At 37.5% G+C, this 18,551-nt stretch overlaps 2 protein-coding genes across 2 annotated transcripts in view; one reads left to right on the plus strand and one right to left on the minus strand.

Annotated features, from left to right (window-relative positions):
- The window catches only part of abcb4 (ATP-binding cassette, sub-family B (MDR/TAP), member 4), a 15,439-nt gene extending 7,537 nt beyond the window's left edge, over window positions 1–7,902 (plus strand). The window contains exons 12-25 of the mRNA XM_079240444.1: window positions 1–30; window positions 135–323; window positions 656–802; window positions 910–1,014; window positions 1,564–1,641; window positions 2,565–2,648; window positions 2,785–2,988; window positions 3,065–3,165; window positions 3,255–3,395; window positions 4,474–4,630; window positions 4,738–4,935; window positions 6,045–6,251; window positions 7,150–7,296; window positions 7,481–7,902. The exon at window positions 1–30 is cut by the window's left edge and continues 132 nt beyond it. Of these exons, the coding sequence (XP_079096570.1) occupies window positions 1–30; window positions 135–323; window positions 656–802; window positions 910–1,014; window positions 1,564–1,641; window positions 2,565–2,648; window positions 2,785–2,988; window positions 3,065–3,165; window positions 3,255–3,395; window positions 4,474–4,630; window positions 4,738–4,935; window positions 6,045–6,251; window positions 7,150–7,296; window positions 7,481–7,687 (1,995 nt within the window). The 3' untranslated portion in view covers window positions 7,688–7,902. The remainder of the gene's footprint in view (window positions 31–134; window positions 324–655; window positions 803–909; window positions 1,015–1,563; window positions 1,642–2,564; window positions 2,649–2,784; window positions 2,989–3,064; window positions 3,166–3,254; window positions 3,396–4,473; window positions 4,631–4,737; window positions 4,936–6,044; window positions 6,252–7,149; window positions 7,297–7,480) is intronic.
- A 1,541-nt stretch (window positions 7,903–9,443) lies between these two features.
- On the minus strand, window positions 9,444–18,243 carry crot (carnitine O-octanoyltransferase). The gene is made up of 17 exons (XM_079240449.1): window positions 18,112–18,243; window positions 17,251–17,374; window positions 16,020–16,144; window positions 15,752–15,933; window positions 15,495–15,619; window positions 15,273–15,381; window positions 13,937–14,030; window positions 13,703–13,828; window positions 13,514–13,615; window positions 13,242–13,325; window positions 13,046–13,153; window positions 12,826–12,956; window positions 12,616–12,739; window positions 12,449–12,527; window positions 11,513–11,606; window positions 10,954–11,073; window positions 9,444–10,784 (listed from the first exon to the last, which is right to left on the minus strand). Exons 2-17 carry the CDS (start codon window positions 17,363–17,365, stop codon window positions 10,664–10,666), a joined length of 1,839 nt encoding a protein of 612 aa, XP_079096575.1. The 5' UTR covers window positions 17,366–17,374; window positions 18,112–18,243; the 3' UTR covers window positions 9,444–10,663.
- Between the last annotated feature and the right edge of the window lie 308 nt (window positions 18,244–18,551).

Genomic DNA, 18,551 nt, shown 5'->3' on the forward strand with positions numbered 1-18,551 from the left:
GGAGTCTACCACACTTTGGTCACCATGCAGGTATCATGCACGTGAACAAACACTGGTTGGCTTGTCTGGACCTTAAGAGGAACTTGGTTATTAAACTGTTTGTACCTGTGGGTTCTTCCCTCTTCTCGCTGCAGACCTTTCAGAAAACCGAGGAGGAAGAGGAAGGCAATGAGCTTTCTGCAGATGAGAAGAGCCCTTTAGTCAAGCCCTTCTCTGAGTCTTCACTGTACAGAAGGAAATCCAACAGAGGCGCTTCCTTTGCGGCTTCAGAGGGAGAGAAGGAGAAAGAAAAGCAACAGGATGACATGGACAAGACAGAAAAGGTGAGCTTTGGTGCAACATATCCGGAGTCTCAAAAAGGGGAGGTATAGACAAGATCAGTCAAATGTTACTTTTCGGTCTACACTGCTGGACAAGACTACACTTACAGTATGTTAGAGCCAAAGTCATCATGAAACCAAATCTAATCTTTTCTAGTAATGATGATGATAATAAAAAAAAGATTGGAACAGCTGACTTAGTTTTTCTTCAATTGGAACTGTTTTTATTGCATTTCACCTCCAGGTTTAGTGTATAAATTTAAACAGGAAGAATCTTCTGTATTTGCCAACTATCAATCCTGAATTTCTGCCTTCATCTTTTTCCCTCTCTGTAGGATGAAGACGTTCCGCCAGTGTCCATTCTTAAAGTGATGCGTCTCAACATGTCAGAGTGGCCTTACGTTGTAGTTGGAACGACTTGTGCCATCATGAATGGAGCAGTACAGCCTCTGTTTGCTATCCTCTTCTCTAAAATCATCACTGTAGGTCACTTTCAGCCTGTTCAATTATTTTAAAGTTGCATGTCAAGTGGAACAGATTGTAAAAGTTGTACAAAGCTGCAAAGTAACTTGGTTTAATCTCTTCTCAGGTTTTTGCCGAACCAGATCCTGAAGTTGTCAGGCAAAGGTCCAATTTCTTTTCCCTCATGTTTGTCGCAATTGGAGCTCTTTGCTTTATCACCATGTTTCTGCAGGTATGCAGAGGAAATCTTAGACACAAAACTAATCAATATCTAGGAAATTTTGTCAGACTTTATTTCTATAAAAGTTGATAATATGACAAAACAAGTGTAGATGGTAAAAGTTAAGTATAGAGTTAATTTAAGAACAATAAAAAGAAGATGAAAACAAATCAAAGAAACTGAAAGAGATGCAGCATAAAAACAAGCCAGGAAATAAACTAAGTCATCTGTGCTAAAAAGACGCCACGTGAAAAAGTTACGCCTTTTACAACTGCTAACTTGAGCACCTATTAAGTTTCTTGAAATGAGAAAATAGTGTAAACATTAGTAACCGGCGAGGCAGTTAGTCATGCTGGAAGAACTCGCTAATGTCCTGAAATATTACTGTTGGCCTTAACGTAATCTTAATGCTTATTTTTATATTAAATTACAAAAGCTTTTATAAATGGCCCTATACACAGTTTGAACAGGCTGCAGAGTTGAACATTACATCACACATGAAGGTGACGTGACAGTTGTGCTTATGCCACTTTGGTAATATCTCTGTTTCTGCTTTAACAGGGTTTCTGTTTTGGTAAGTCTGGAGAAGTTCTCACCTTGAAACTGAGACTTGGGGCGTTTAAGTCCATGATGAGACAGGTAGGTGCATGAGCAAAAATTTGTGCATATGTGTATAATTTGCAGTGCTTCTTGCTGAAGTTAATCTGTAAATCTTGAAACTGACTAACTAAGTGCACAGTAGTGGACCCTCGTAGCGATCAGCTTCATTGTGGCTACATCAAACAAATAATTTAACTGAATCAAGTCTTTTATTGTCATACTACCTTACGTTACACGTTAATGGCACAGAATTAGGACTCAGGTCCCAGTATAGGAGAGTAAATGATCTAAATAAATAAAAACAAGAAATGAATGCAACATCAAACAAGAAATAAATATGGTTTTATATGTTTTTTGTTAACATTATTCAGGTTAACCCAAAGCCACGGAATGGAAAATATTAAACACAAATAAGAGCGCTGGCTGTTTTTGTTTTCTTACGTTGATGTTGGACAGTTGGTTCAACAGCTTAAGCCTCTAACACAATTCTCAATGTAGTTACAGAAAACTGATGCTTAAATGGAGGCATTTACATGACAATTTTCTAGTCTTTTTGACCACTTGGAGCACTTAAAACATAAGCTCTAATGCACACTGCCATTTATGTGACATAAATTTTAGACATTTTACCCATTTTCTCTGCCAAACACACATTTACACACACAGGTACTTCCATGGCAGTGTTGGGTTGGTTTTCTTGCCCAAACACACTAATATGAACAACTGAACTTTTTACTGGTGGATAACAGCTGTCCCTAAGTAATTATCTCTTTTATGTAGCCTTAATGTGCATGTGGTGTTCTGTATCAAACAGGGCTTCCACTTGATCAACCTGTTGTCATTATTTTATCAGTGCCAACTTGTGGTTGCTTAGTAACTTAATTCTCATATTTTCCACTGAAGTTAATGTACTGGATTTTCTGTGTGGCTGAAGAAACATTTCTATATATGTTTTATTTTAGGATCTCGGCTGGTATGATGACCCCAAAAACAGTGTTGGAGCGCTCACTACGAGGTTGGCCACGGATGCAGCCCAAGTACAAGGGGTAAATCCCAGAAGCAGTCTCTGACACACAGCGAACAGCACATAAAGCTTAATGCCAAAGGTCACCATAGTAACCCAGCAAGTATTCTCATTGTTGTTTTATTTCTTTTTTATTTCCCTCTTTAATGCCGATTCAGGCCACAGGAATACGTTTGGCAATACTTGCCCAGAACTTTGCCAACCTTGGTACTGGTATAATACTGGCATTCGTGTATGGCTGGGAGCTGACCCTCCTCATCTTAGCAGTTGTGCCTGTCATAGCGCTGGCAGGAGCTGTGGAGATGAAAATGCTGACTGGACATGCTGCCAAAGACAAAAAGGAGCTGGAGAAGGCTGGAAAGGTGTGGACTTAGACCCTTCTAGGATGCGCACCAACCCTGTGATCATGTGTAATGTTTGTGTGGTGTGTCTCCTCAGATTGCTACAGAGGCCATTGAGAATATCCGCACTGTCGCGTCCCTGACAAGAGAAACCACATTTGAATCTCTGTATCAGGAAAACCTTAAAGTGCCATATAAGTATGTAAAATTATAAATAAGTTACAATTAAATGTAATTAATTTGAGAAATCCTCCCCCTGACTTTAGATTTCTTATATCTTTGTACAGGAACTCACAAAAAAAGGCCCATGTGTACGGTCTTACCTTCTCCTTCTCCCAGTCCATGATTTATTTTGCCTATGCTGGCTGTTTCCGCTTTGGCGCTTGGCTCATTGTACAAGGAAGGATGGATGTTGAGGCGGTTTTCCTGTGAGTAAGCTGAAAGCAGGACCTTTTCTTTCTCACAAAGTATTTCACAGTCAGGGCTTCTGGTTTATGATAAGATTTATGAACTAAATTTTACGTGCAAAGCGGGTACTGTGGATAAAGCATGTCTACTAAAAGGAGAGACTGTTTTTATGTTTGTTAATCATTACACCTGTTCCAGTAATGAGTCACTGTGTACACACATGGGTGCTTATGGATTACACAACAGTTCTGTAAAACATTGCTGGGAGAAGCTATAATCCTCGTTTATGTTCTGCCTGTTACATAAAGAGTAAGTTTAAAGTACATTGCACCATAAAAGATTATAAAATTGTAAAACATAAAAATATGAACACACCCCCTCCACGGAGCAATTAATGCAAATATTTGTATTTTATAAAATGCAGTGTGCAAGGTGGCATTCCAGGAAATGTAGTTTACAAATAATGCAGAAGGTGTGCAATTAATGAAATCATGAGATTGTTAAAATGTCTTTCTAGATGCTACATTTTACTTTTTATTCAACATCGCCATACCTTTTTTTTCTTTGATGGTATAATATTAGATCATTTTAGAGGAGATATATCTTTTTAAATTAGGAAAAGAAGAACATGCTTCCAGACTTTTTCTCTCTTATTTTTCCCTAAGTATTGGTCGCTTTTCCAGCCTTTTGTCTTCTTTCCTCTATCTCTACTTTTTGGAGACTTACTGCCATCATTTAATCTAAAGTAAGACATTGGGTCATTTGTTGACAAATATTAGTTATCTTGGAATAAATGGACATTGAGTATGTTTTCTATGTTCTATTCTAAGGAAAATATTGATTTTTGAGATAGGTAAATCTTTACATTACATCATTCCAACCTTTCTAGAAATGAGGTTGTATATTAAGTATGAACACTTTATACAGTTCATTACCTTAACTTGATTGACGACAGCTAATTCCTGTCGAAAAAGGAGCGTCATTAACATGCAGCTAGCAAACACACAAAGGTGTGTTGGTTATGTCAACCAATTTAGCTCTTCAGTTACTCTTAACTGTGAAAGATTAAATTCATATGACTTTGGCTTTCTCTCGCAGTGTGATTTCAGCTGTTCTTTTTGGTGCCATGGCTCTCGGAGAGGCCAACTCCTTTGCTCCAAACTATGCTAAGGCCAAATTGTCGGCAGCCCATCTTATAATGTTGCTGAACAAAAAACCTGCTATTGACAATCGGTCACAAGAAGGAGAGTCGCCGGTACGTAAAACAAGTCTTATAAATCAAACATAAAATGCAGGCATTCAATGCTTTTATCAAATTTATGGAGACGTACCACTTCTCCCGGTCTTTTCCTGAATTTCCAGGACCAATTTGATGGAAATGTGAGCTTTGTGGATGTGAGATTTAACTACCCTTCACGCCCTGATATACCCATCCTGCAAGGGTTGAATCTGAAGGTGAAAAAAGGAGAAACTTTGGCCTTGGTGGGGAGCAGTGGCTGTGGAAAGAGCACCACTATTCAATTGATGGAGAGGTTCTATGACCCCAAAGATGGGAGAGTGGTAAGAAGACAAATGCATACCTACATTATGTGGAAGGAGCTGCCGGACACGGGTATCTCTCTGCCTGTGCTAGCTAAACTGTGTTTTGCTTTGTTTTGTTTGTTTGTTTTATGGCAGCTGAATTGGATGATGAGATCGTACCTAAACTTTTATATATGTAATTGATCAAACAATTTATTCAGTAGAGTGAGACAGAAGTAAAATCTCCTTAAGTTTAGATTTATTATTATTTCAAAGACATTGTTTTTATTCTACAAGTATAGAGGACTCCTGTGTTTTAAATGAGTTTTTTTTTTTTAAGGATCTTTACAAATTCACATTTATTCAATTTTTTTTATTTAGTTCTCACACATGTAGACATTTCCAGCTTTAGCCCATTCACTAACTACTGATGGGCATATAAAATGTGGAGTAAACATAAACTTGTACAATTACAGTTCATTTCATCAGAGAATTACGGACATTCATTTATTTTTCTAGTGTGGTCTGAATAAAACACTTGTGGACGAATAATATGATGAATGAGAAAACATTGGCAGCACTTGCGGTTAGCTTTACTGCTTACCAGTTGTCAGAGGTTGTAGGTTGAAGACTTTAACAAGTAGCCAGTGGTATACAGCACACAGTGAACAAATAGCTAAAGAAATTTAAGTAAAGTAACAGCACTATTGACAAATAACAAAAGTTATAACAAATGTATATTATCTGTAGTCCACTGAGACCAGGCAACATATGCCTGGTATATATTGCTTTTAGACCAGGTGAAATTGTTGTTCTTCCTTTAAAGGCTGATATAATATTAGTACATTTTATACTTTTCATATCACACTATTGTTTTCAAGATATTAAAACAATGTTTTAATTTGATTTAACATTCTTCCAAATTAATGGCAAATCAAAGGCATTTGGGTGAAGAGCCAAGTTGTTAAACTGTTTCTGTAGTTTCATGTTTGTGTTTCCAAGTCAGTGAAATAAGTGCTAAGATGCAGCTGGAAGGATCTGAATGTCAGATATCCTCTACTGTCTCCATGTGGCCAGAAAAGGATCTGTTGCAGGAGTTAAACAAGCATTCATTCTAAAATAATCTCTGCTACCATTTCCTCCACTAGTTGATGGACAACATAAATGTCAAACAACTGAACATTCACTGGCTGAGATCCCAGATAGGCATCGTGTCGCAGGAGCCTGTGCTGTTTGACTGCACGCTGGCTGAAAACATCGCGTACGGAGACAATAGCCGCACCGTGAGCATGAAGGAAATAGAAGCGGCTGCTAAAGCGGCTAACATTCACAGCTTCATTGAGGAACTGCCACAGGTAAATTTAATTGAATCTTTTTTTTTTTTTTCAGGACATTTCTGCTCAAAGTATTTCCAAGTAATCCAGGACAAAGTCAAACATTTTTAGAAAAGAATTAAAGCACCATTTTCAGCTCCAATAGTCAATGTGAAGATGCTCAGATATGAGCGTGTTGTTCTTTCTTTTATGTGTTGCAGCAGATAACAACTAAAATCTCAAAGATATTAAGGACTGGAATTGTTGACCACTGAAATAGACAAATTGGGAAAATGTCAGTTCTATGCTAGATAGGAAGCTTGACCATATTAAAACTGTGGTTGAGTGGCAGAAGAAGAATAAATGCCTGGCTGGGCTTTTTGGATAAGGACTTCTTTATAGCTAAGGAAGAAATCAAGTACCTCTCTAATGAGACAGACATGTTTTTTTTTTAAAATAGGAAAGAATACTCTGATGAAATTTTAAATGACTACAGCGGAAGCCCTGTTTCTTGAAATTACTAAAGGTAAAAATATGAATGCCACTTTTTTTTTCTTTATATATGCAAGACCTGAGGGTTAAGCTTTGATCTCTGGCTCTTGCTTGTTAATAGCTGGGATCGGCTTGACCCTTAGCTGGACTGAGCGGCATAGAAAATAAAAGGATAAATGGATAAATGCAGCAGAATTTCTAAGCAAGCTTTTACAGCGTTGAGTGTAGACAGCAGAATACACCCAAATATTATTATTAAGATTTTTGTCTTTAGTTTTCCTTTATAATCAGTACAAATTACAACTTTACAGGAAACATCCTCAGAACAGGAAATTACAAATCCAAAGGGATGAGATTGGATTTCAGGATGCTCCTGCTATAATTTGGTTAATCTGCAGTAACATCATTATGACGCAACTCGTTTTTTCTTTTCTATTTGCATGAGCAGAAGTACAACACTCAGGCAGGCGATAAGGGAACTCAGCTGTCGGGTGGTCAGAAACAGCGAATAGCCATAGCCCGAGCCATCCTTCGCAACCCCAAAATGCTGCTGCTGGATGAGGCCACCTCTGCTTTAGACACAGAGAGCGAGAAGGTTAGTCTTTTACATGTTTTACCACTGATTCTCCTAATCAAGATTAATAATATTCAAACGGTATACTGAGCTAAAGGAGTTTGTCTCACTGCTGACACGGACATCACCAGAAATTTTAAACGGTAAAATTAAAGATTAAAAATGTTTTACCGGTCAATGTGAGGTTTTAATCTTCTCTCTGTAGATGGTGCAAGAAGCCCTGGACCAGGCCAGCAAGGGCAGGACATGTATCATTGTAGCCCACCGTCTTTCCACGATCCGAAACGCCGACCGCATCGCTGTCTTCCAGGGAGGCGTGGTTGTCGAACAGGGGACACATCCACAGCTACTGGCAAAGAAGGGAGTCTACCATATGTTGGTCACTACACAGCTTGGCCATGCAGGAGAATGAGAAGACACGAGGATCAGCACCTCCCCAACCTTTTATATTTAAGGAAGGCTGGATTAATCACTTATGCCTTGCATGATTAACTTTTGTGGTTTATTCAAATTTATACTGAGCAGCTTATGTGGAGCAGATGTGGACTGAATTCTGCATCCTGAGGGTTACACTGTAACTGCAGTTGTATTGTTGAATAGTTATCAATGTTATAGATTGTTTTTATACCATATGACCTACTGAAACAGTTTAATAACATATCTTTTCCTATAAAAAGATAAAATGTTTGCAGAATCAGGAATGTTCTATTATATATCTTTTTCCTTTTCTTCTACATGTTTAAACCACAATTTGCACTTTGTAAACCTTTTCCTTTCCATTCCACACATTTGGACGTGTCTCAATAGAAAAGGCACAGATGTGTTTTATGGTTGCTGCTTTTCTAACATATCAGGATTTCATGCTTATTGTGACACATATTATTAACAGACCAGTTATATTTATATCTGTGTGACAAGTAAAAGCACTCTTTATTTTGCACATTGTACAGCCTTAAATCTAACAGGAAGGAGAAGAAATAAAGGAATGGAGGCAACGGGAATTTAATATGAGATGTTCTTGTTGAAACAATGTTTCATAGCATAGCGCAGCTGCATTGTCTTGTATTTTATCTCAGCTTATAGTTGTTTGATTTCTGTGTGATGAGCATTGACGCTAACCACATATTAGCTTTGAAACTGTTAGCTCGTCCAGAGGCCTTTTGCTTGTCGTTCATTTCCAGGTTAGAGAGGATGGAGTTAAGCAGATGCAACACAGAGAAACAGGAACAGTGATGACTTTGTCTCATTTGGTAGGCCAGTCCCATTTAGATGCCATCATTCTTAAAACCACAGATTAGGCTAGCACCTCCAGATTAGACTTGTCTTTTCAGAAGTAGTGTGAAGGACTGTGGAATCTAGCAATACTCTTGCATATTGCCACCATTTGAAAACCACTCACCTTAACTTACCCTTTCAAGTTTAAGGTTACTTTATTCATACCTGTATTTTGCCGAAAAGATGATGGCATTTGGCATACTAGCAGAAAATGCACATTGAACCTGACAGACAGGTACTTTAAGTATGTAGGATAAAATTGCAATTTCAAATTTGAAAATCCTTGTTTGTATAAAAGAAAAAGGTGGCAAAACATGAAGTAATTTTTCATTTTTAAAGGCTGTAAGCTAATGAAAGCATATTTCCCCCAAAAAAACTTCTATATCCTGCAAACTAGGTTGTTTTAAAAAACGCTTGAACTTAATTGTTGCTAAAATGATTTCTATTTTATTTTTGGCTTGAACGTGTCAGGAAATGGTCGGTCCCTTCTAGGGTAGAGTTGCTGGATACAAACTGAATTCTGTCTGTCTTTAGGAAGTGCAGATCATATTAATGCTCTTATTAACTATCAGGATTTCTTTAAACAGCAGACAAAAGTCTGTTAAATGTATTTGTGTTAAGCCTTCAATAACTGCTGTTAGGGTAAATGTGAAGCATAAGTGCCTGAGCAGTTTATTAAAAAAAATATATATTAAAAAAAAAAAATACTGTGTACAAAATTAAACAGATATGAGTTATCTTTCATGTAGTTCAACTTCTGTGTTGCTAATACTTTTGGAGACTGTTCAAATATAACCATTAAAAGTTTTGTTTTCAAATAGTGAAACATTGCTTCTTTAATTATGTAACAGAAAACATACAAAACTGTGAATGTCTCATGTTTATTTGCCAGAGAAATTGCTGTTCTTCAATACATCCCAAGAATGAAACCTGTGCACTCTGAACTGAAAATGATTCAATCAGAAATAATTTCAATTTACAGAAGCTTAGTAAACATGGTATGGCTACAAATGCTCAAGAACAAAATGTGACATTAGCAGTCCTTGTTAACTCTAAAAGAACATTAAACATTTTAACATGGTGTAAAACCTTGCATAGTTTGCAGAGGCTATAAAGGAGCAGCGATTAGGTTAGTCAGTGTTTTGGTGCAATAAATGGTACAACAGTTTAGTCATGTAGTTACTGAAGTTAAAGGAGCTTAATGTGCAGAACTTCAAGACAACCCATAGATTAAGAAGATAAGCTTCAAAGACTGACTCAATGAAAGTGGTCATATTACATATGCTGAAAGACTTGTACATGAGATAATTATGTCAAGACAAACCATTTTTCCTCATAGCTACTGTGTACCAATGTCAAAAATGACAGATTCACTTTTTTAATACCTAAAAACCAACAGACTCCCTCATAGTTAAAACACAGACAAGACTAATGGTGCTGAGGTCAATGTGCACATTCACAGATCTGTGCATGTTAAGTAAGGCAATTCAAATATACATTCAAATACATTCAAAGCCTTTTTTTAACATAAAGAGAGTTTTGCTGACTTTTCATAGTGCGTTTTGATTAGAACAGGACACATTTGTTTACTTCGTCTCTATTTTCATGTTTTTTAAGTTACCAGAACAAGTTAACGGCGGATCCATTTATTTTCCAGTAGTATTGTGCCATGAGCACATCAGTCTTAACAGGAAGACAAAATGAAAATTTGAAATCAATTTGATTTAACTAGTAAATTACAATAAATTGACATTTCACAGTTAAAATGAAAGCCATTCATTTCTAAAAAAAATTAAGGGTGGGGTGTTGGGGGGGAAATCAGGTTTTAGCTTTACGATTAAACAAAAATATAATCTGATGGGAAAAAAAAGAAAACAAGAAATCAGAGAACCAGAAACTAAGTGGACATTCAAGTGAACATTAAGAAAACACAAAAATAACGGAGTTACTGTGAAAGTGGTGGAGATCATGAGGTGATGTACATCCTGCACTTTTGCATTGATTTGTGCTAAACTAGCTGTCTATATAAATCAGTCAGAAATGTGTGCATCATTACTCACACAGAGATGGGAGCAGAAAGATAAATGTTAACATTCCTCTCTCTTTTAAGTACTTAGAGCTGAGATGTGGTGGAAAGTTGAAGCATCTCATGCAGGCAGCTGGAGAAGTTATTGAAAAGGGAGGCAGCATCTGTCTCGTGACAGGATTTCCATGCCGTGACAGAGATCACAATTCTGCAGGAGAAGAGAAGAGAAGAGAATTTAAATGCAGCTGCTAAAAAGCAAAACATTTCTGACGAGATAAATTTACACTCATCCAGTTAAATATGTTTCTGAGGGTTTTGTTTCTGTCAACCCAGAGCTTCCTGCTGTAAGAAAACCAGCGTAGGTGTTGTCAACTCACCTGTCATCTCTGATCCGGTAAAAGAAACCATATCCATGGGGCACCATGGGAGCCACAGCCCCTAGGACTGTGGTGTAACCCACCAGACTGGACGACAGCACAAAGTTTCCGCCGCCCCCACTGAAGACACAAAGAAGTTACCAAGACATCAGCAGTAGTTGTCAAACTAGCATAAGGTATCTGATTACTTTTTTTTACTGCAGTTTCTCTTCACTGCTTCATTTAAATCATACATGATGTCTCAGATCTTTAGCATCTATGCCTCTATGAAGGGGACGTTTAGGAAACTATTTCAAATTTGTAAGGTTTAAAAACCTGAATGTTTTTTCTGTAAAACAACATGAAGTGAGCGTTTCTGCCAACATAAATGTTTAAAAGATACATTATACACCATGCAGTAACATCAAAACAGTTGTAATTTCTGGAAAGGACATTGTTATATTGGTTAGGAAGAGGAATGGTGTTTTTAAAAAGATGTAACAGACTGGAGAACACTGGTATATCCAGGAATAACATACAGATTTAAAGAAACAAAGATTAATAGCGTTGCTGGCAGTACCTTCTTGAATACAGGGGGTCGATGAACAGCTCTGGAGTGGGAAGGCCCTCCTCTCTGGCGATAAGATAGAGTCCAAGAAGATGTCTGTCAAAACCTGGCAACAGTGTCACAAAATAACAAATTAATCTTCAAACACGCCTCAGCTGGTTCAACATAGGTATCTTTGCCTTTAGTCTTAGACTAGTTTCACAGGAAGGAATTAAATAAAATAATCTTCCTGTCACAAGGCCTCATATTGAGCTTCCTTCATTCCAGCACAAAACAGAAACAACAAAAAATGTATTTGTTTGTTTTATACTGAGAAATATGCAACAAATCTATTATCCTGCAATCAGTTGCATTTGACTCCAGTATGCCAATTTGACTTTGCTGATGGAAACATTTGAGAGAGCAGCAGTGTGTTGTTCTCATTTTTGCTGCTGTGATGAGGTTTCTTTTTTGAAGAAAAACTATGCTTGTTTGCATTTTAGCAAGGGACAACATCAAAGCAGACTAGTGACTGCTTTTCCCTTGCTTGAAAAACTATCCAGATAAGCTACATAAGCAGAACCTGCAGCAGACACAAGCAGAAGAGAAGATCACCCTCAGCCGACGAGTTCTGGCTGGTTAAGAACTATATAAACTTCTTGTTGAGTCACTTCTGTGAGCAAACAGATATGTGTCTAATTTTGCATTAAAATGTCATGAATCGACAGAAACTTTGGGGTGATCGTCTAAAGTTACTGATATGTGATTTATAACTTCTTGTAACTATTTTAATAGCTAATCCAGCTATTTAAAGTGGGACTTGCATGTTACATGTAATACACATGTGTGTTTTTCCTCATCTTTCCATTTACAGTATTTTGCTACACTGCTTACTTCTATGCAGCTCTCTATTTGAGCTCTTAGGATTATAATGACCTGGATTACTGAGAATATACACAAACAACTCACCATTTCCGTCTTGAGCCTCAGACATCAGTTTGTTGTGTTTATTAAAGGCCAGCAGCATGGCTTTTCTCCTGGCATTCACCTGAAACAACATATTTATGTGACGTGTTAAGAAAGGAAAAGAAACATATACTTTTATGAAACTTTTTCAAACATTTTAACACATTTACATCACATGTGGGGTCCATCATGGCTTTACACCAGTTCACAGCCTCCTGGGTACATGGTCGCATAGTCTCTGTTCTGCCATGATAGAACTTGCGGGTCATCGCTGTCTCATAACAGCTTCCCGGCCTGATAGAAGCAAGATGGGAGCTTTAGAGTCAACAACTTTATTAGATTCAAACCAAAATAATGACATTAAAGACAGCAAAAGCTACTTCTTATGTAATCTGTAGTATGCCAGCTGCATGGCCAGCTGAACAAAGGTGTCTGGATGCAGCTTCTTGTGTTTGATAGCCGTTTTTCCAAACGCTGTGAAGGCGTAACACACAATTTGAAGATTTCGAGTCTGTAACGCCAGAGACAGAAAATAAAAACAATGTACACACAGGTGAATGTACACACCAAATTTTTTTATCAGGCTTTACGGTGGCTCACCGACTCAAAATACTGCTGTTTGGCATGATTGATGTCACTATAACCTCTTTCATCCACAGTAAACAGCAGCTCTTCAGGACGGGGGACTTGTCTGACTGTGTCTGAGCCCTAAAAGCAGTGAGATAAGTGTGAAACTATAAAAAACGGTGATTAACAATTCAAACTTTGTAGAAAGTAAATTAAAGAGAGTGAATACCTTCCATTTGCCTTCTGTTGATCGGATTTGCTGGTCAAGATACCAGCACATAGATACCAGGACCATTGCGTCATATGGTGCATGCTGCAAAGCGATTGAACAAGGACATTTTTATCTTCAATTCTTTCCCCTAAAACAAAATTTTAATGTGACAAAACTTTCATTTCGATGCTTCTGGTCACGTCAGGCCACTTCCGGGCCAACACTAAGACTTAAATATTGTTAGGACATCTTCTAAACTCCTCCAGTATGACACAAACATAACAACTCACATCACAAGTGGATCCAAAGGTGCCATCTGAGAACACGATTGAGTTATATGATTTATCGCCCCAGCGGATGGTGGGGTTGCCTGAGAGAGCCTCTGTGGTCAGCTACAGTTATAATTGAAAGAAGTTACAAAGTCAAACACCAAACTCTGCTTAAGGTCACAGAAGGATTCAGACAACTGCAGCTCTTACGTTTGTGTAATTCTCTGGAGTAGAGTAGGGCTTCGTGTCATCAAGAGATATGACAAACAGGCTGCTCTGAATGGTCTCGAGGATCGTCTTATTGTGTGGATCTATGCTTATTAGATGCTCTCTTGCCTACCAGGAAGCACAAAAGAAGAACTTATCATCCAGAAACATTATTTACAATTAATCAATATTATCTGCTTTAGTTGCTGTCCAATCGGCCCTTGTGAGCAGCCTTACCTTCGCCCAGCGTGTCCGCTCATCTGAAGTAAGAGCAGCAACTCCATCTCCATCCGGCTCTCCCTCACAGCGCTCCTTCACATATTTCAGCTGCCTTAATGGATCACACACATACACCATCATCCCTGGTTGCTTTCCACTCAGGTTAACCATATAAAGTCTGACATATGTTACAAAATTAATTAATAAAAAGATGAATATGTAATTTGCCATAATAATGAGATTACTATTACATTAAGAACACGTTACACAGCAACTATTGAGCTGTTTCTACTTTTACAGTGTGCTCATACTGGAGAGATTTAGCTCAATTTAAATGACCCCTGGTGTGATGGTTTCTTTATTGTGAATCATCTGAGTAAGTTTGAACACTGTCATCTAAACCCTGATAACAACCAAGCAAGCAGATGACTACTTAAAAAGCTGAGTCTTGTTACACTTCAAAACAAAGGCAAAAGCAGTTTGGCTGAAATATGAATGTAACATGGACCAAACACAAACACACAAACTCTAATCGGAGCTATGTTGCCAATTACAGTTTGGTTCTGGTGTCTGATCTACTTCATGCTTTGGAGCATAAAAGCATATCTTAACAGGACAGGAAGGTCTAAAACTATTTTGGCTTCATATAAGGTTATAATGACATCTCTTCTGGTTTAAAAGAAGAAGTGTTAAGTATTGAGTATAACCTACTCAAATCCAAGGACTGTGTTTATTCAAACACACATCTTCCCCAGTATCTGATTACTGCCAACATCAAATGTGATAACATATCTAAGACTTTGGTACTTTATATTTTAGTTACCAAAACAACCTTTTAAATCAGAAATATCAGCTAAATGTCCTTTTCATGTTAATTCCAAATGATAATTTATTCATTTAATTTTCTACCTTCTCTCAGTTTTCTTTGTCCACTGGCCCGATCTAATTACAGATTCTATTTTGGGATTTTATTACCGTTTTTATGGCTTCAATGTTTGCTCTCTTCTATTGATGGAAAATTGATTAAAATAGTCTATAATTACTATCTTCATCACATTTTCATTAAAACGTACATGATTATTCCTTTGAATCAACACTCCGTTAATATCACATCTGGTCATGCATTTGGTTGAAATATTTAGTTAAACTTTGCATAAAAAAGTCTCACAAATATAACAACTTCTTTGGAATAGTAAGTAGAAAGTGAACTCCATTAAACTCAGCAACAACATCTCAAACATTTTTCCTTTTATATTTAGAGTAAACATAAGATAATTGTGTCTTGGCTGGTTGGAATAACTCAACATTTAGGCTTTATTTTTGAGTTGTGTGAATATCAGTCCGTCTTTGCTACCTGAGAAGTTCTGGAGGGGTGAGAATTTCTCCATGAAAAAGAGCGTCAAATGTAAATATCCGTCCACGGCACATCACCACCAGGTGGGAAGGGCATGGACCCTCACTCTCTGTGACACAGCACAAAGTGAACATTACATAATCGAGATCAGCAAGCCAATTAGGTGGTCAAAGTTTTGTAGGTGTGTCTGAAGGTCACAGAAAACAACTGAGTTAGTTCTACCTGTCTTGAAGTAGTTATGGATTGTGTCCTTTTTCACTCCAGGTACTTTGCAGGTCGAGAACAGCATTCTGAATTGTTCCATATCTAATGGAGTTTTGCCAGCTTTCTGAGGAGCCAGCCTCTCCCTGAAAAGTGTAGAGCAAAAAAAACCAACAAAAAAAACAGGCAAATTTCATCATGTATAAAAGCAGAACAAAATAGTCTTGACATATGACTGATGCACAGCACATAAAAATGTGTGTGAAAGCAGGATTTACGTGCGAAGCAGGTTCCAGTACTGCAGTGTGTGCCATGTACAGATACTGGCCCTCTGTAAATAAGTTCCTTCCTCAGGGGGCCAGAAGTGCTCCAAGTAAGCTCCTGGGCCACCAAAGTTTACATTTAGCTGGGAGGGAATGCGGACCTCCAAGTAAGCTGTATCCAACCACCATTCCTCCAGCTAAAGAACATAAAGAAACAACCAACTAGTAAAAATATCCATGTAGAAAAGTGAGCAAAACAAGGCTTTTTGGATTGGTTACACACCCAGTTCCTCTTTGTCTTGGCTCTCTGTAGCAATTTTTGGTGCAGCTCTCTGCCGACACCTTCCTGGAATTTCCTTACAATGTTCACTGTAGCTTCAAACTCTTTCGCGGATGCAAATGGCTGAACTGGAAATATAAACATTAAGATAAACTTTTAGTTTTTCCTGCAAACTGTACACTTTTGTCATATTAAATATGTTGTGTTACGGGAAAAAATTTTTATAAAAAAAAAAAACAAAGATTCACTTAATTTTAAATAAAAGTGACAAATCCTGCATAAAAGAGTCACGAGCATATCACCAGGACTGGTTATCAGTTAAAAGTTTAAATTCTTATTAATCTAATAGGTAGTATTTCTTATGTATTAATATTTCTGAGAACAACTGTTGCATTTGCTGTTCATATTAAACAGCAAAAAATTAGAGCAGACCTGTCATCCACAGCTACCCAACTAAAATTCAGGTGAGATGGTTTGGGATTAGTCAGGCCATAAATTATGGGAAAAGAATGTAGAAGTTTTATGATATAGATACAAGAATAAAGGCTGATGGAAAAAAAAAAGAAGTGGCTGTAGCTCAGCAGGAAGAGCAGTCATCCTCCAACTGTAAAGTTGGGAGATTGATTCCAGGCTTCCCCTGACTATGTGCCGAAGTGTCTTTGGGCAAGACACTAAAACCCCAAGTTGCCCCTCGATGTGCCTATCAGGGTATGAGTGTGTATGTAAAGCACTTTGGATAAAAGCGTCTGCTAAAATGACTGTAGAATTGAAAAAAATAATCCAGGTAAAACCTAATTAACCAGTAAGGAGAATAAATAATTCCGGTTATCAAAGCACCTTAAGTGTAAATCAGAGTTAGCATTTTAACAAATATGTTTATGTGCTTTGCACTAATATTCCTGGGCAAGCAAATAAATGCCACTACCAATTTTAACAAAAAAGACATAACTATATCCTCATTTTCATGAATGCTCAAGGTCAGTGTGAACCCAACTGTTGACTAAATCAATCAGTTCAAACACAAAGATAAGAGCCTTGCAAGGCCAAAAGGTAAAAATGCAGGTTGGCATGTATTTTCACAGTGACAGTAGCTATGAATGTTTCAGAAAAGTTGAAATAGTAAGGCAGCAAAAACACATTGCAATACAATCAGATTTTTTTATTGACTGTTTTTGCTCAAGTAAATATTTTAAGTCTGTAAAAAGCAACTGCAGTGTGATCGCCGGCCACTTACCTGCATCCAGGTACTTAGAAAGACTGCTCTCTAGTGACGGGACCGGCAGGGGCGGCAGACTGCTTTGGTACTGAAAGGTCCTCTCAGGCACAGACTCTGACAACCGATTAGCCATTTCTATTCCCTTTAACACAAATAAATATTAAGTAGACTGACCCAAAGTTGTGGTTGAACTTCACTGCAAGAGTCATTCATGTTGTGGTTATAAATAAATATGAACAACTCTAACTATAAATAATATCAAGTGTTCAAACTAAATGAATTACACAGCAAACAATTTTGAAACTGCTTAACAAATGACTAATGAGTCAATAACACAACTGACTGATCATTGTACTGCTACATAAAAAAAAAATCATGACAAGGTTAAAGGAAAAAAAATCATAAAAACATTGAAAAATGTCCATTGAAACCCATTTTTTAATAATAAAATTTGTAATTTAGGTAGGTCAGTAAAGGTTTCGATAAGGGATGGTTGAATAGCCATCATATCACTCTTTGTTATCACTTTATGTTCAACCTTCTGTGGTGATTTTGATCAGATATTAAGAATTAGGGACTTAGCCCAATGTGTTTCTGTCAACAGTAAAACTGCATTATGAAGCCCTTTCGCAGCACTGAAAGTCAAACTCAATAATTTAAGAAGAAAATGACTTCTGTAAACTGCTTCTTAAGTTTAATCAGTGGCTGAACAATTTATGTAAGGTGATATGACTTTCAGTAAGCAGGAAAACGCCAGCAACAATGAGCTGTCAGAGTTCATTTACTCCACTCAGCTGTAAACAGCTAATGCTATAACATCGTAGCTGCTTAGCTACAGTTATTGTACCAAAAAAGTTTTTGATTATTGCATAAGCTCACCTTCTCCGGGATATGACGATCTGGGTTTAATGCATATGTGTCGTAGCCCTGGTTTATTTTATCGGTGTGGAGGGTCAAAGAACTGTGCAGCGTGTTGTTGTCCTAATACAACGACGCTACGCAGCTTTCACCTTTATCCCACTGAGCGTCTGTGCCACCGCTGACCGGAACACACAACTGCGCATGCGCTGGCGCTTGGCTTGACCTATATTTTATGACTGAATTAACTAGACTTTAAACATAAAAAGTGGCCAGTCTCCACGTTTAACTGAGACAATAGTTGGCCACAAACGTGAGAAAATCCATTTTGCTGATATGTCTTAAAAGTAAAACACTTCTAAGTAAAGAGAAATCAGCCAAGACAAATAAATTCTTGGTAATACAACAGAATAGGTGGTATCATTAAATTATAAATAAATCAAAATGGCACTTTTACATGT

Source organism: Telmatherina bonti, assembly GCF_933228915.1.
Source record: "Telmatherina bonti genome assembly, chromosome: 5".
Lineage (NCBI taxonomy): Eukaryota > Metazoa > Chordata > Actinopteri > Atheriniformes > Telmatherinidae > Telmatherina > Telmatherina bonti.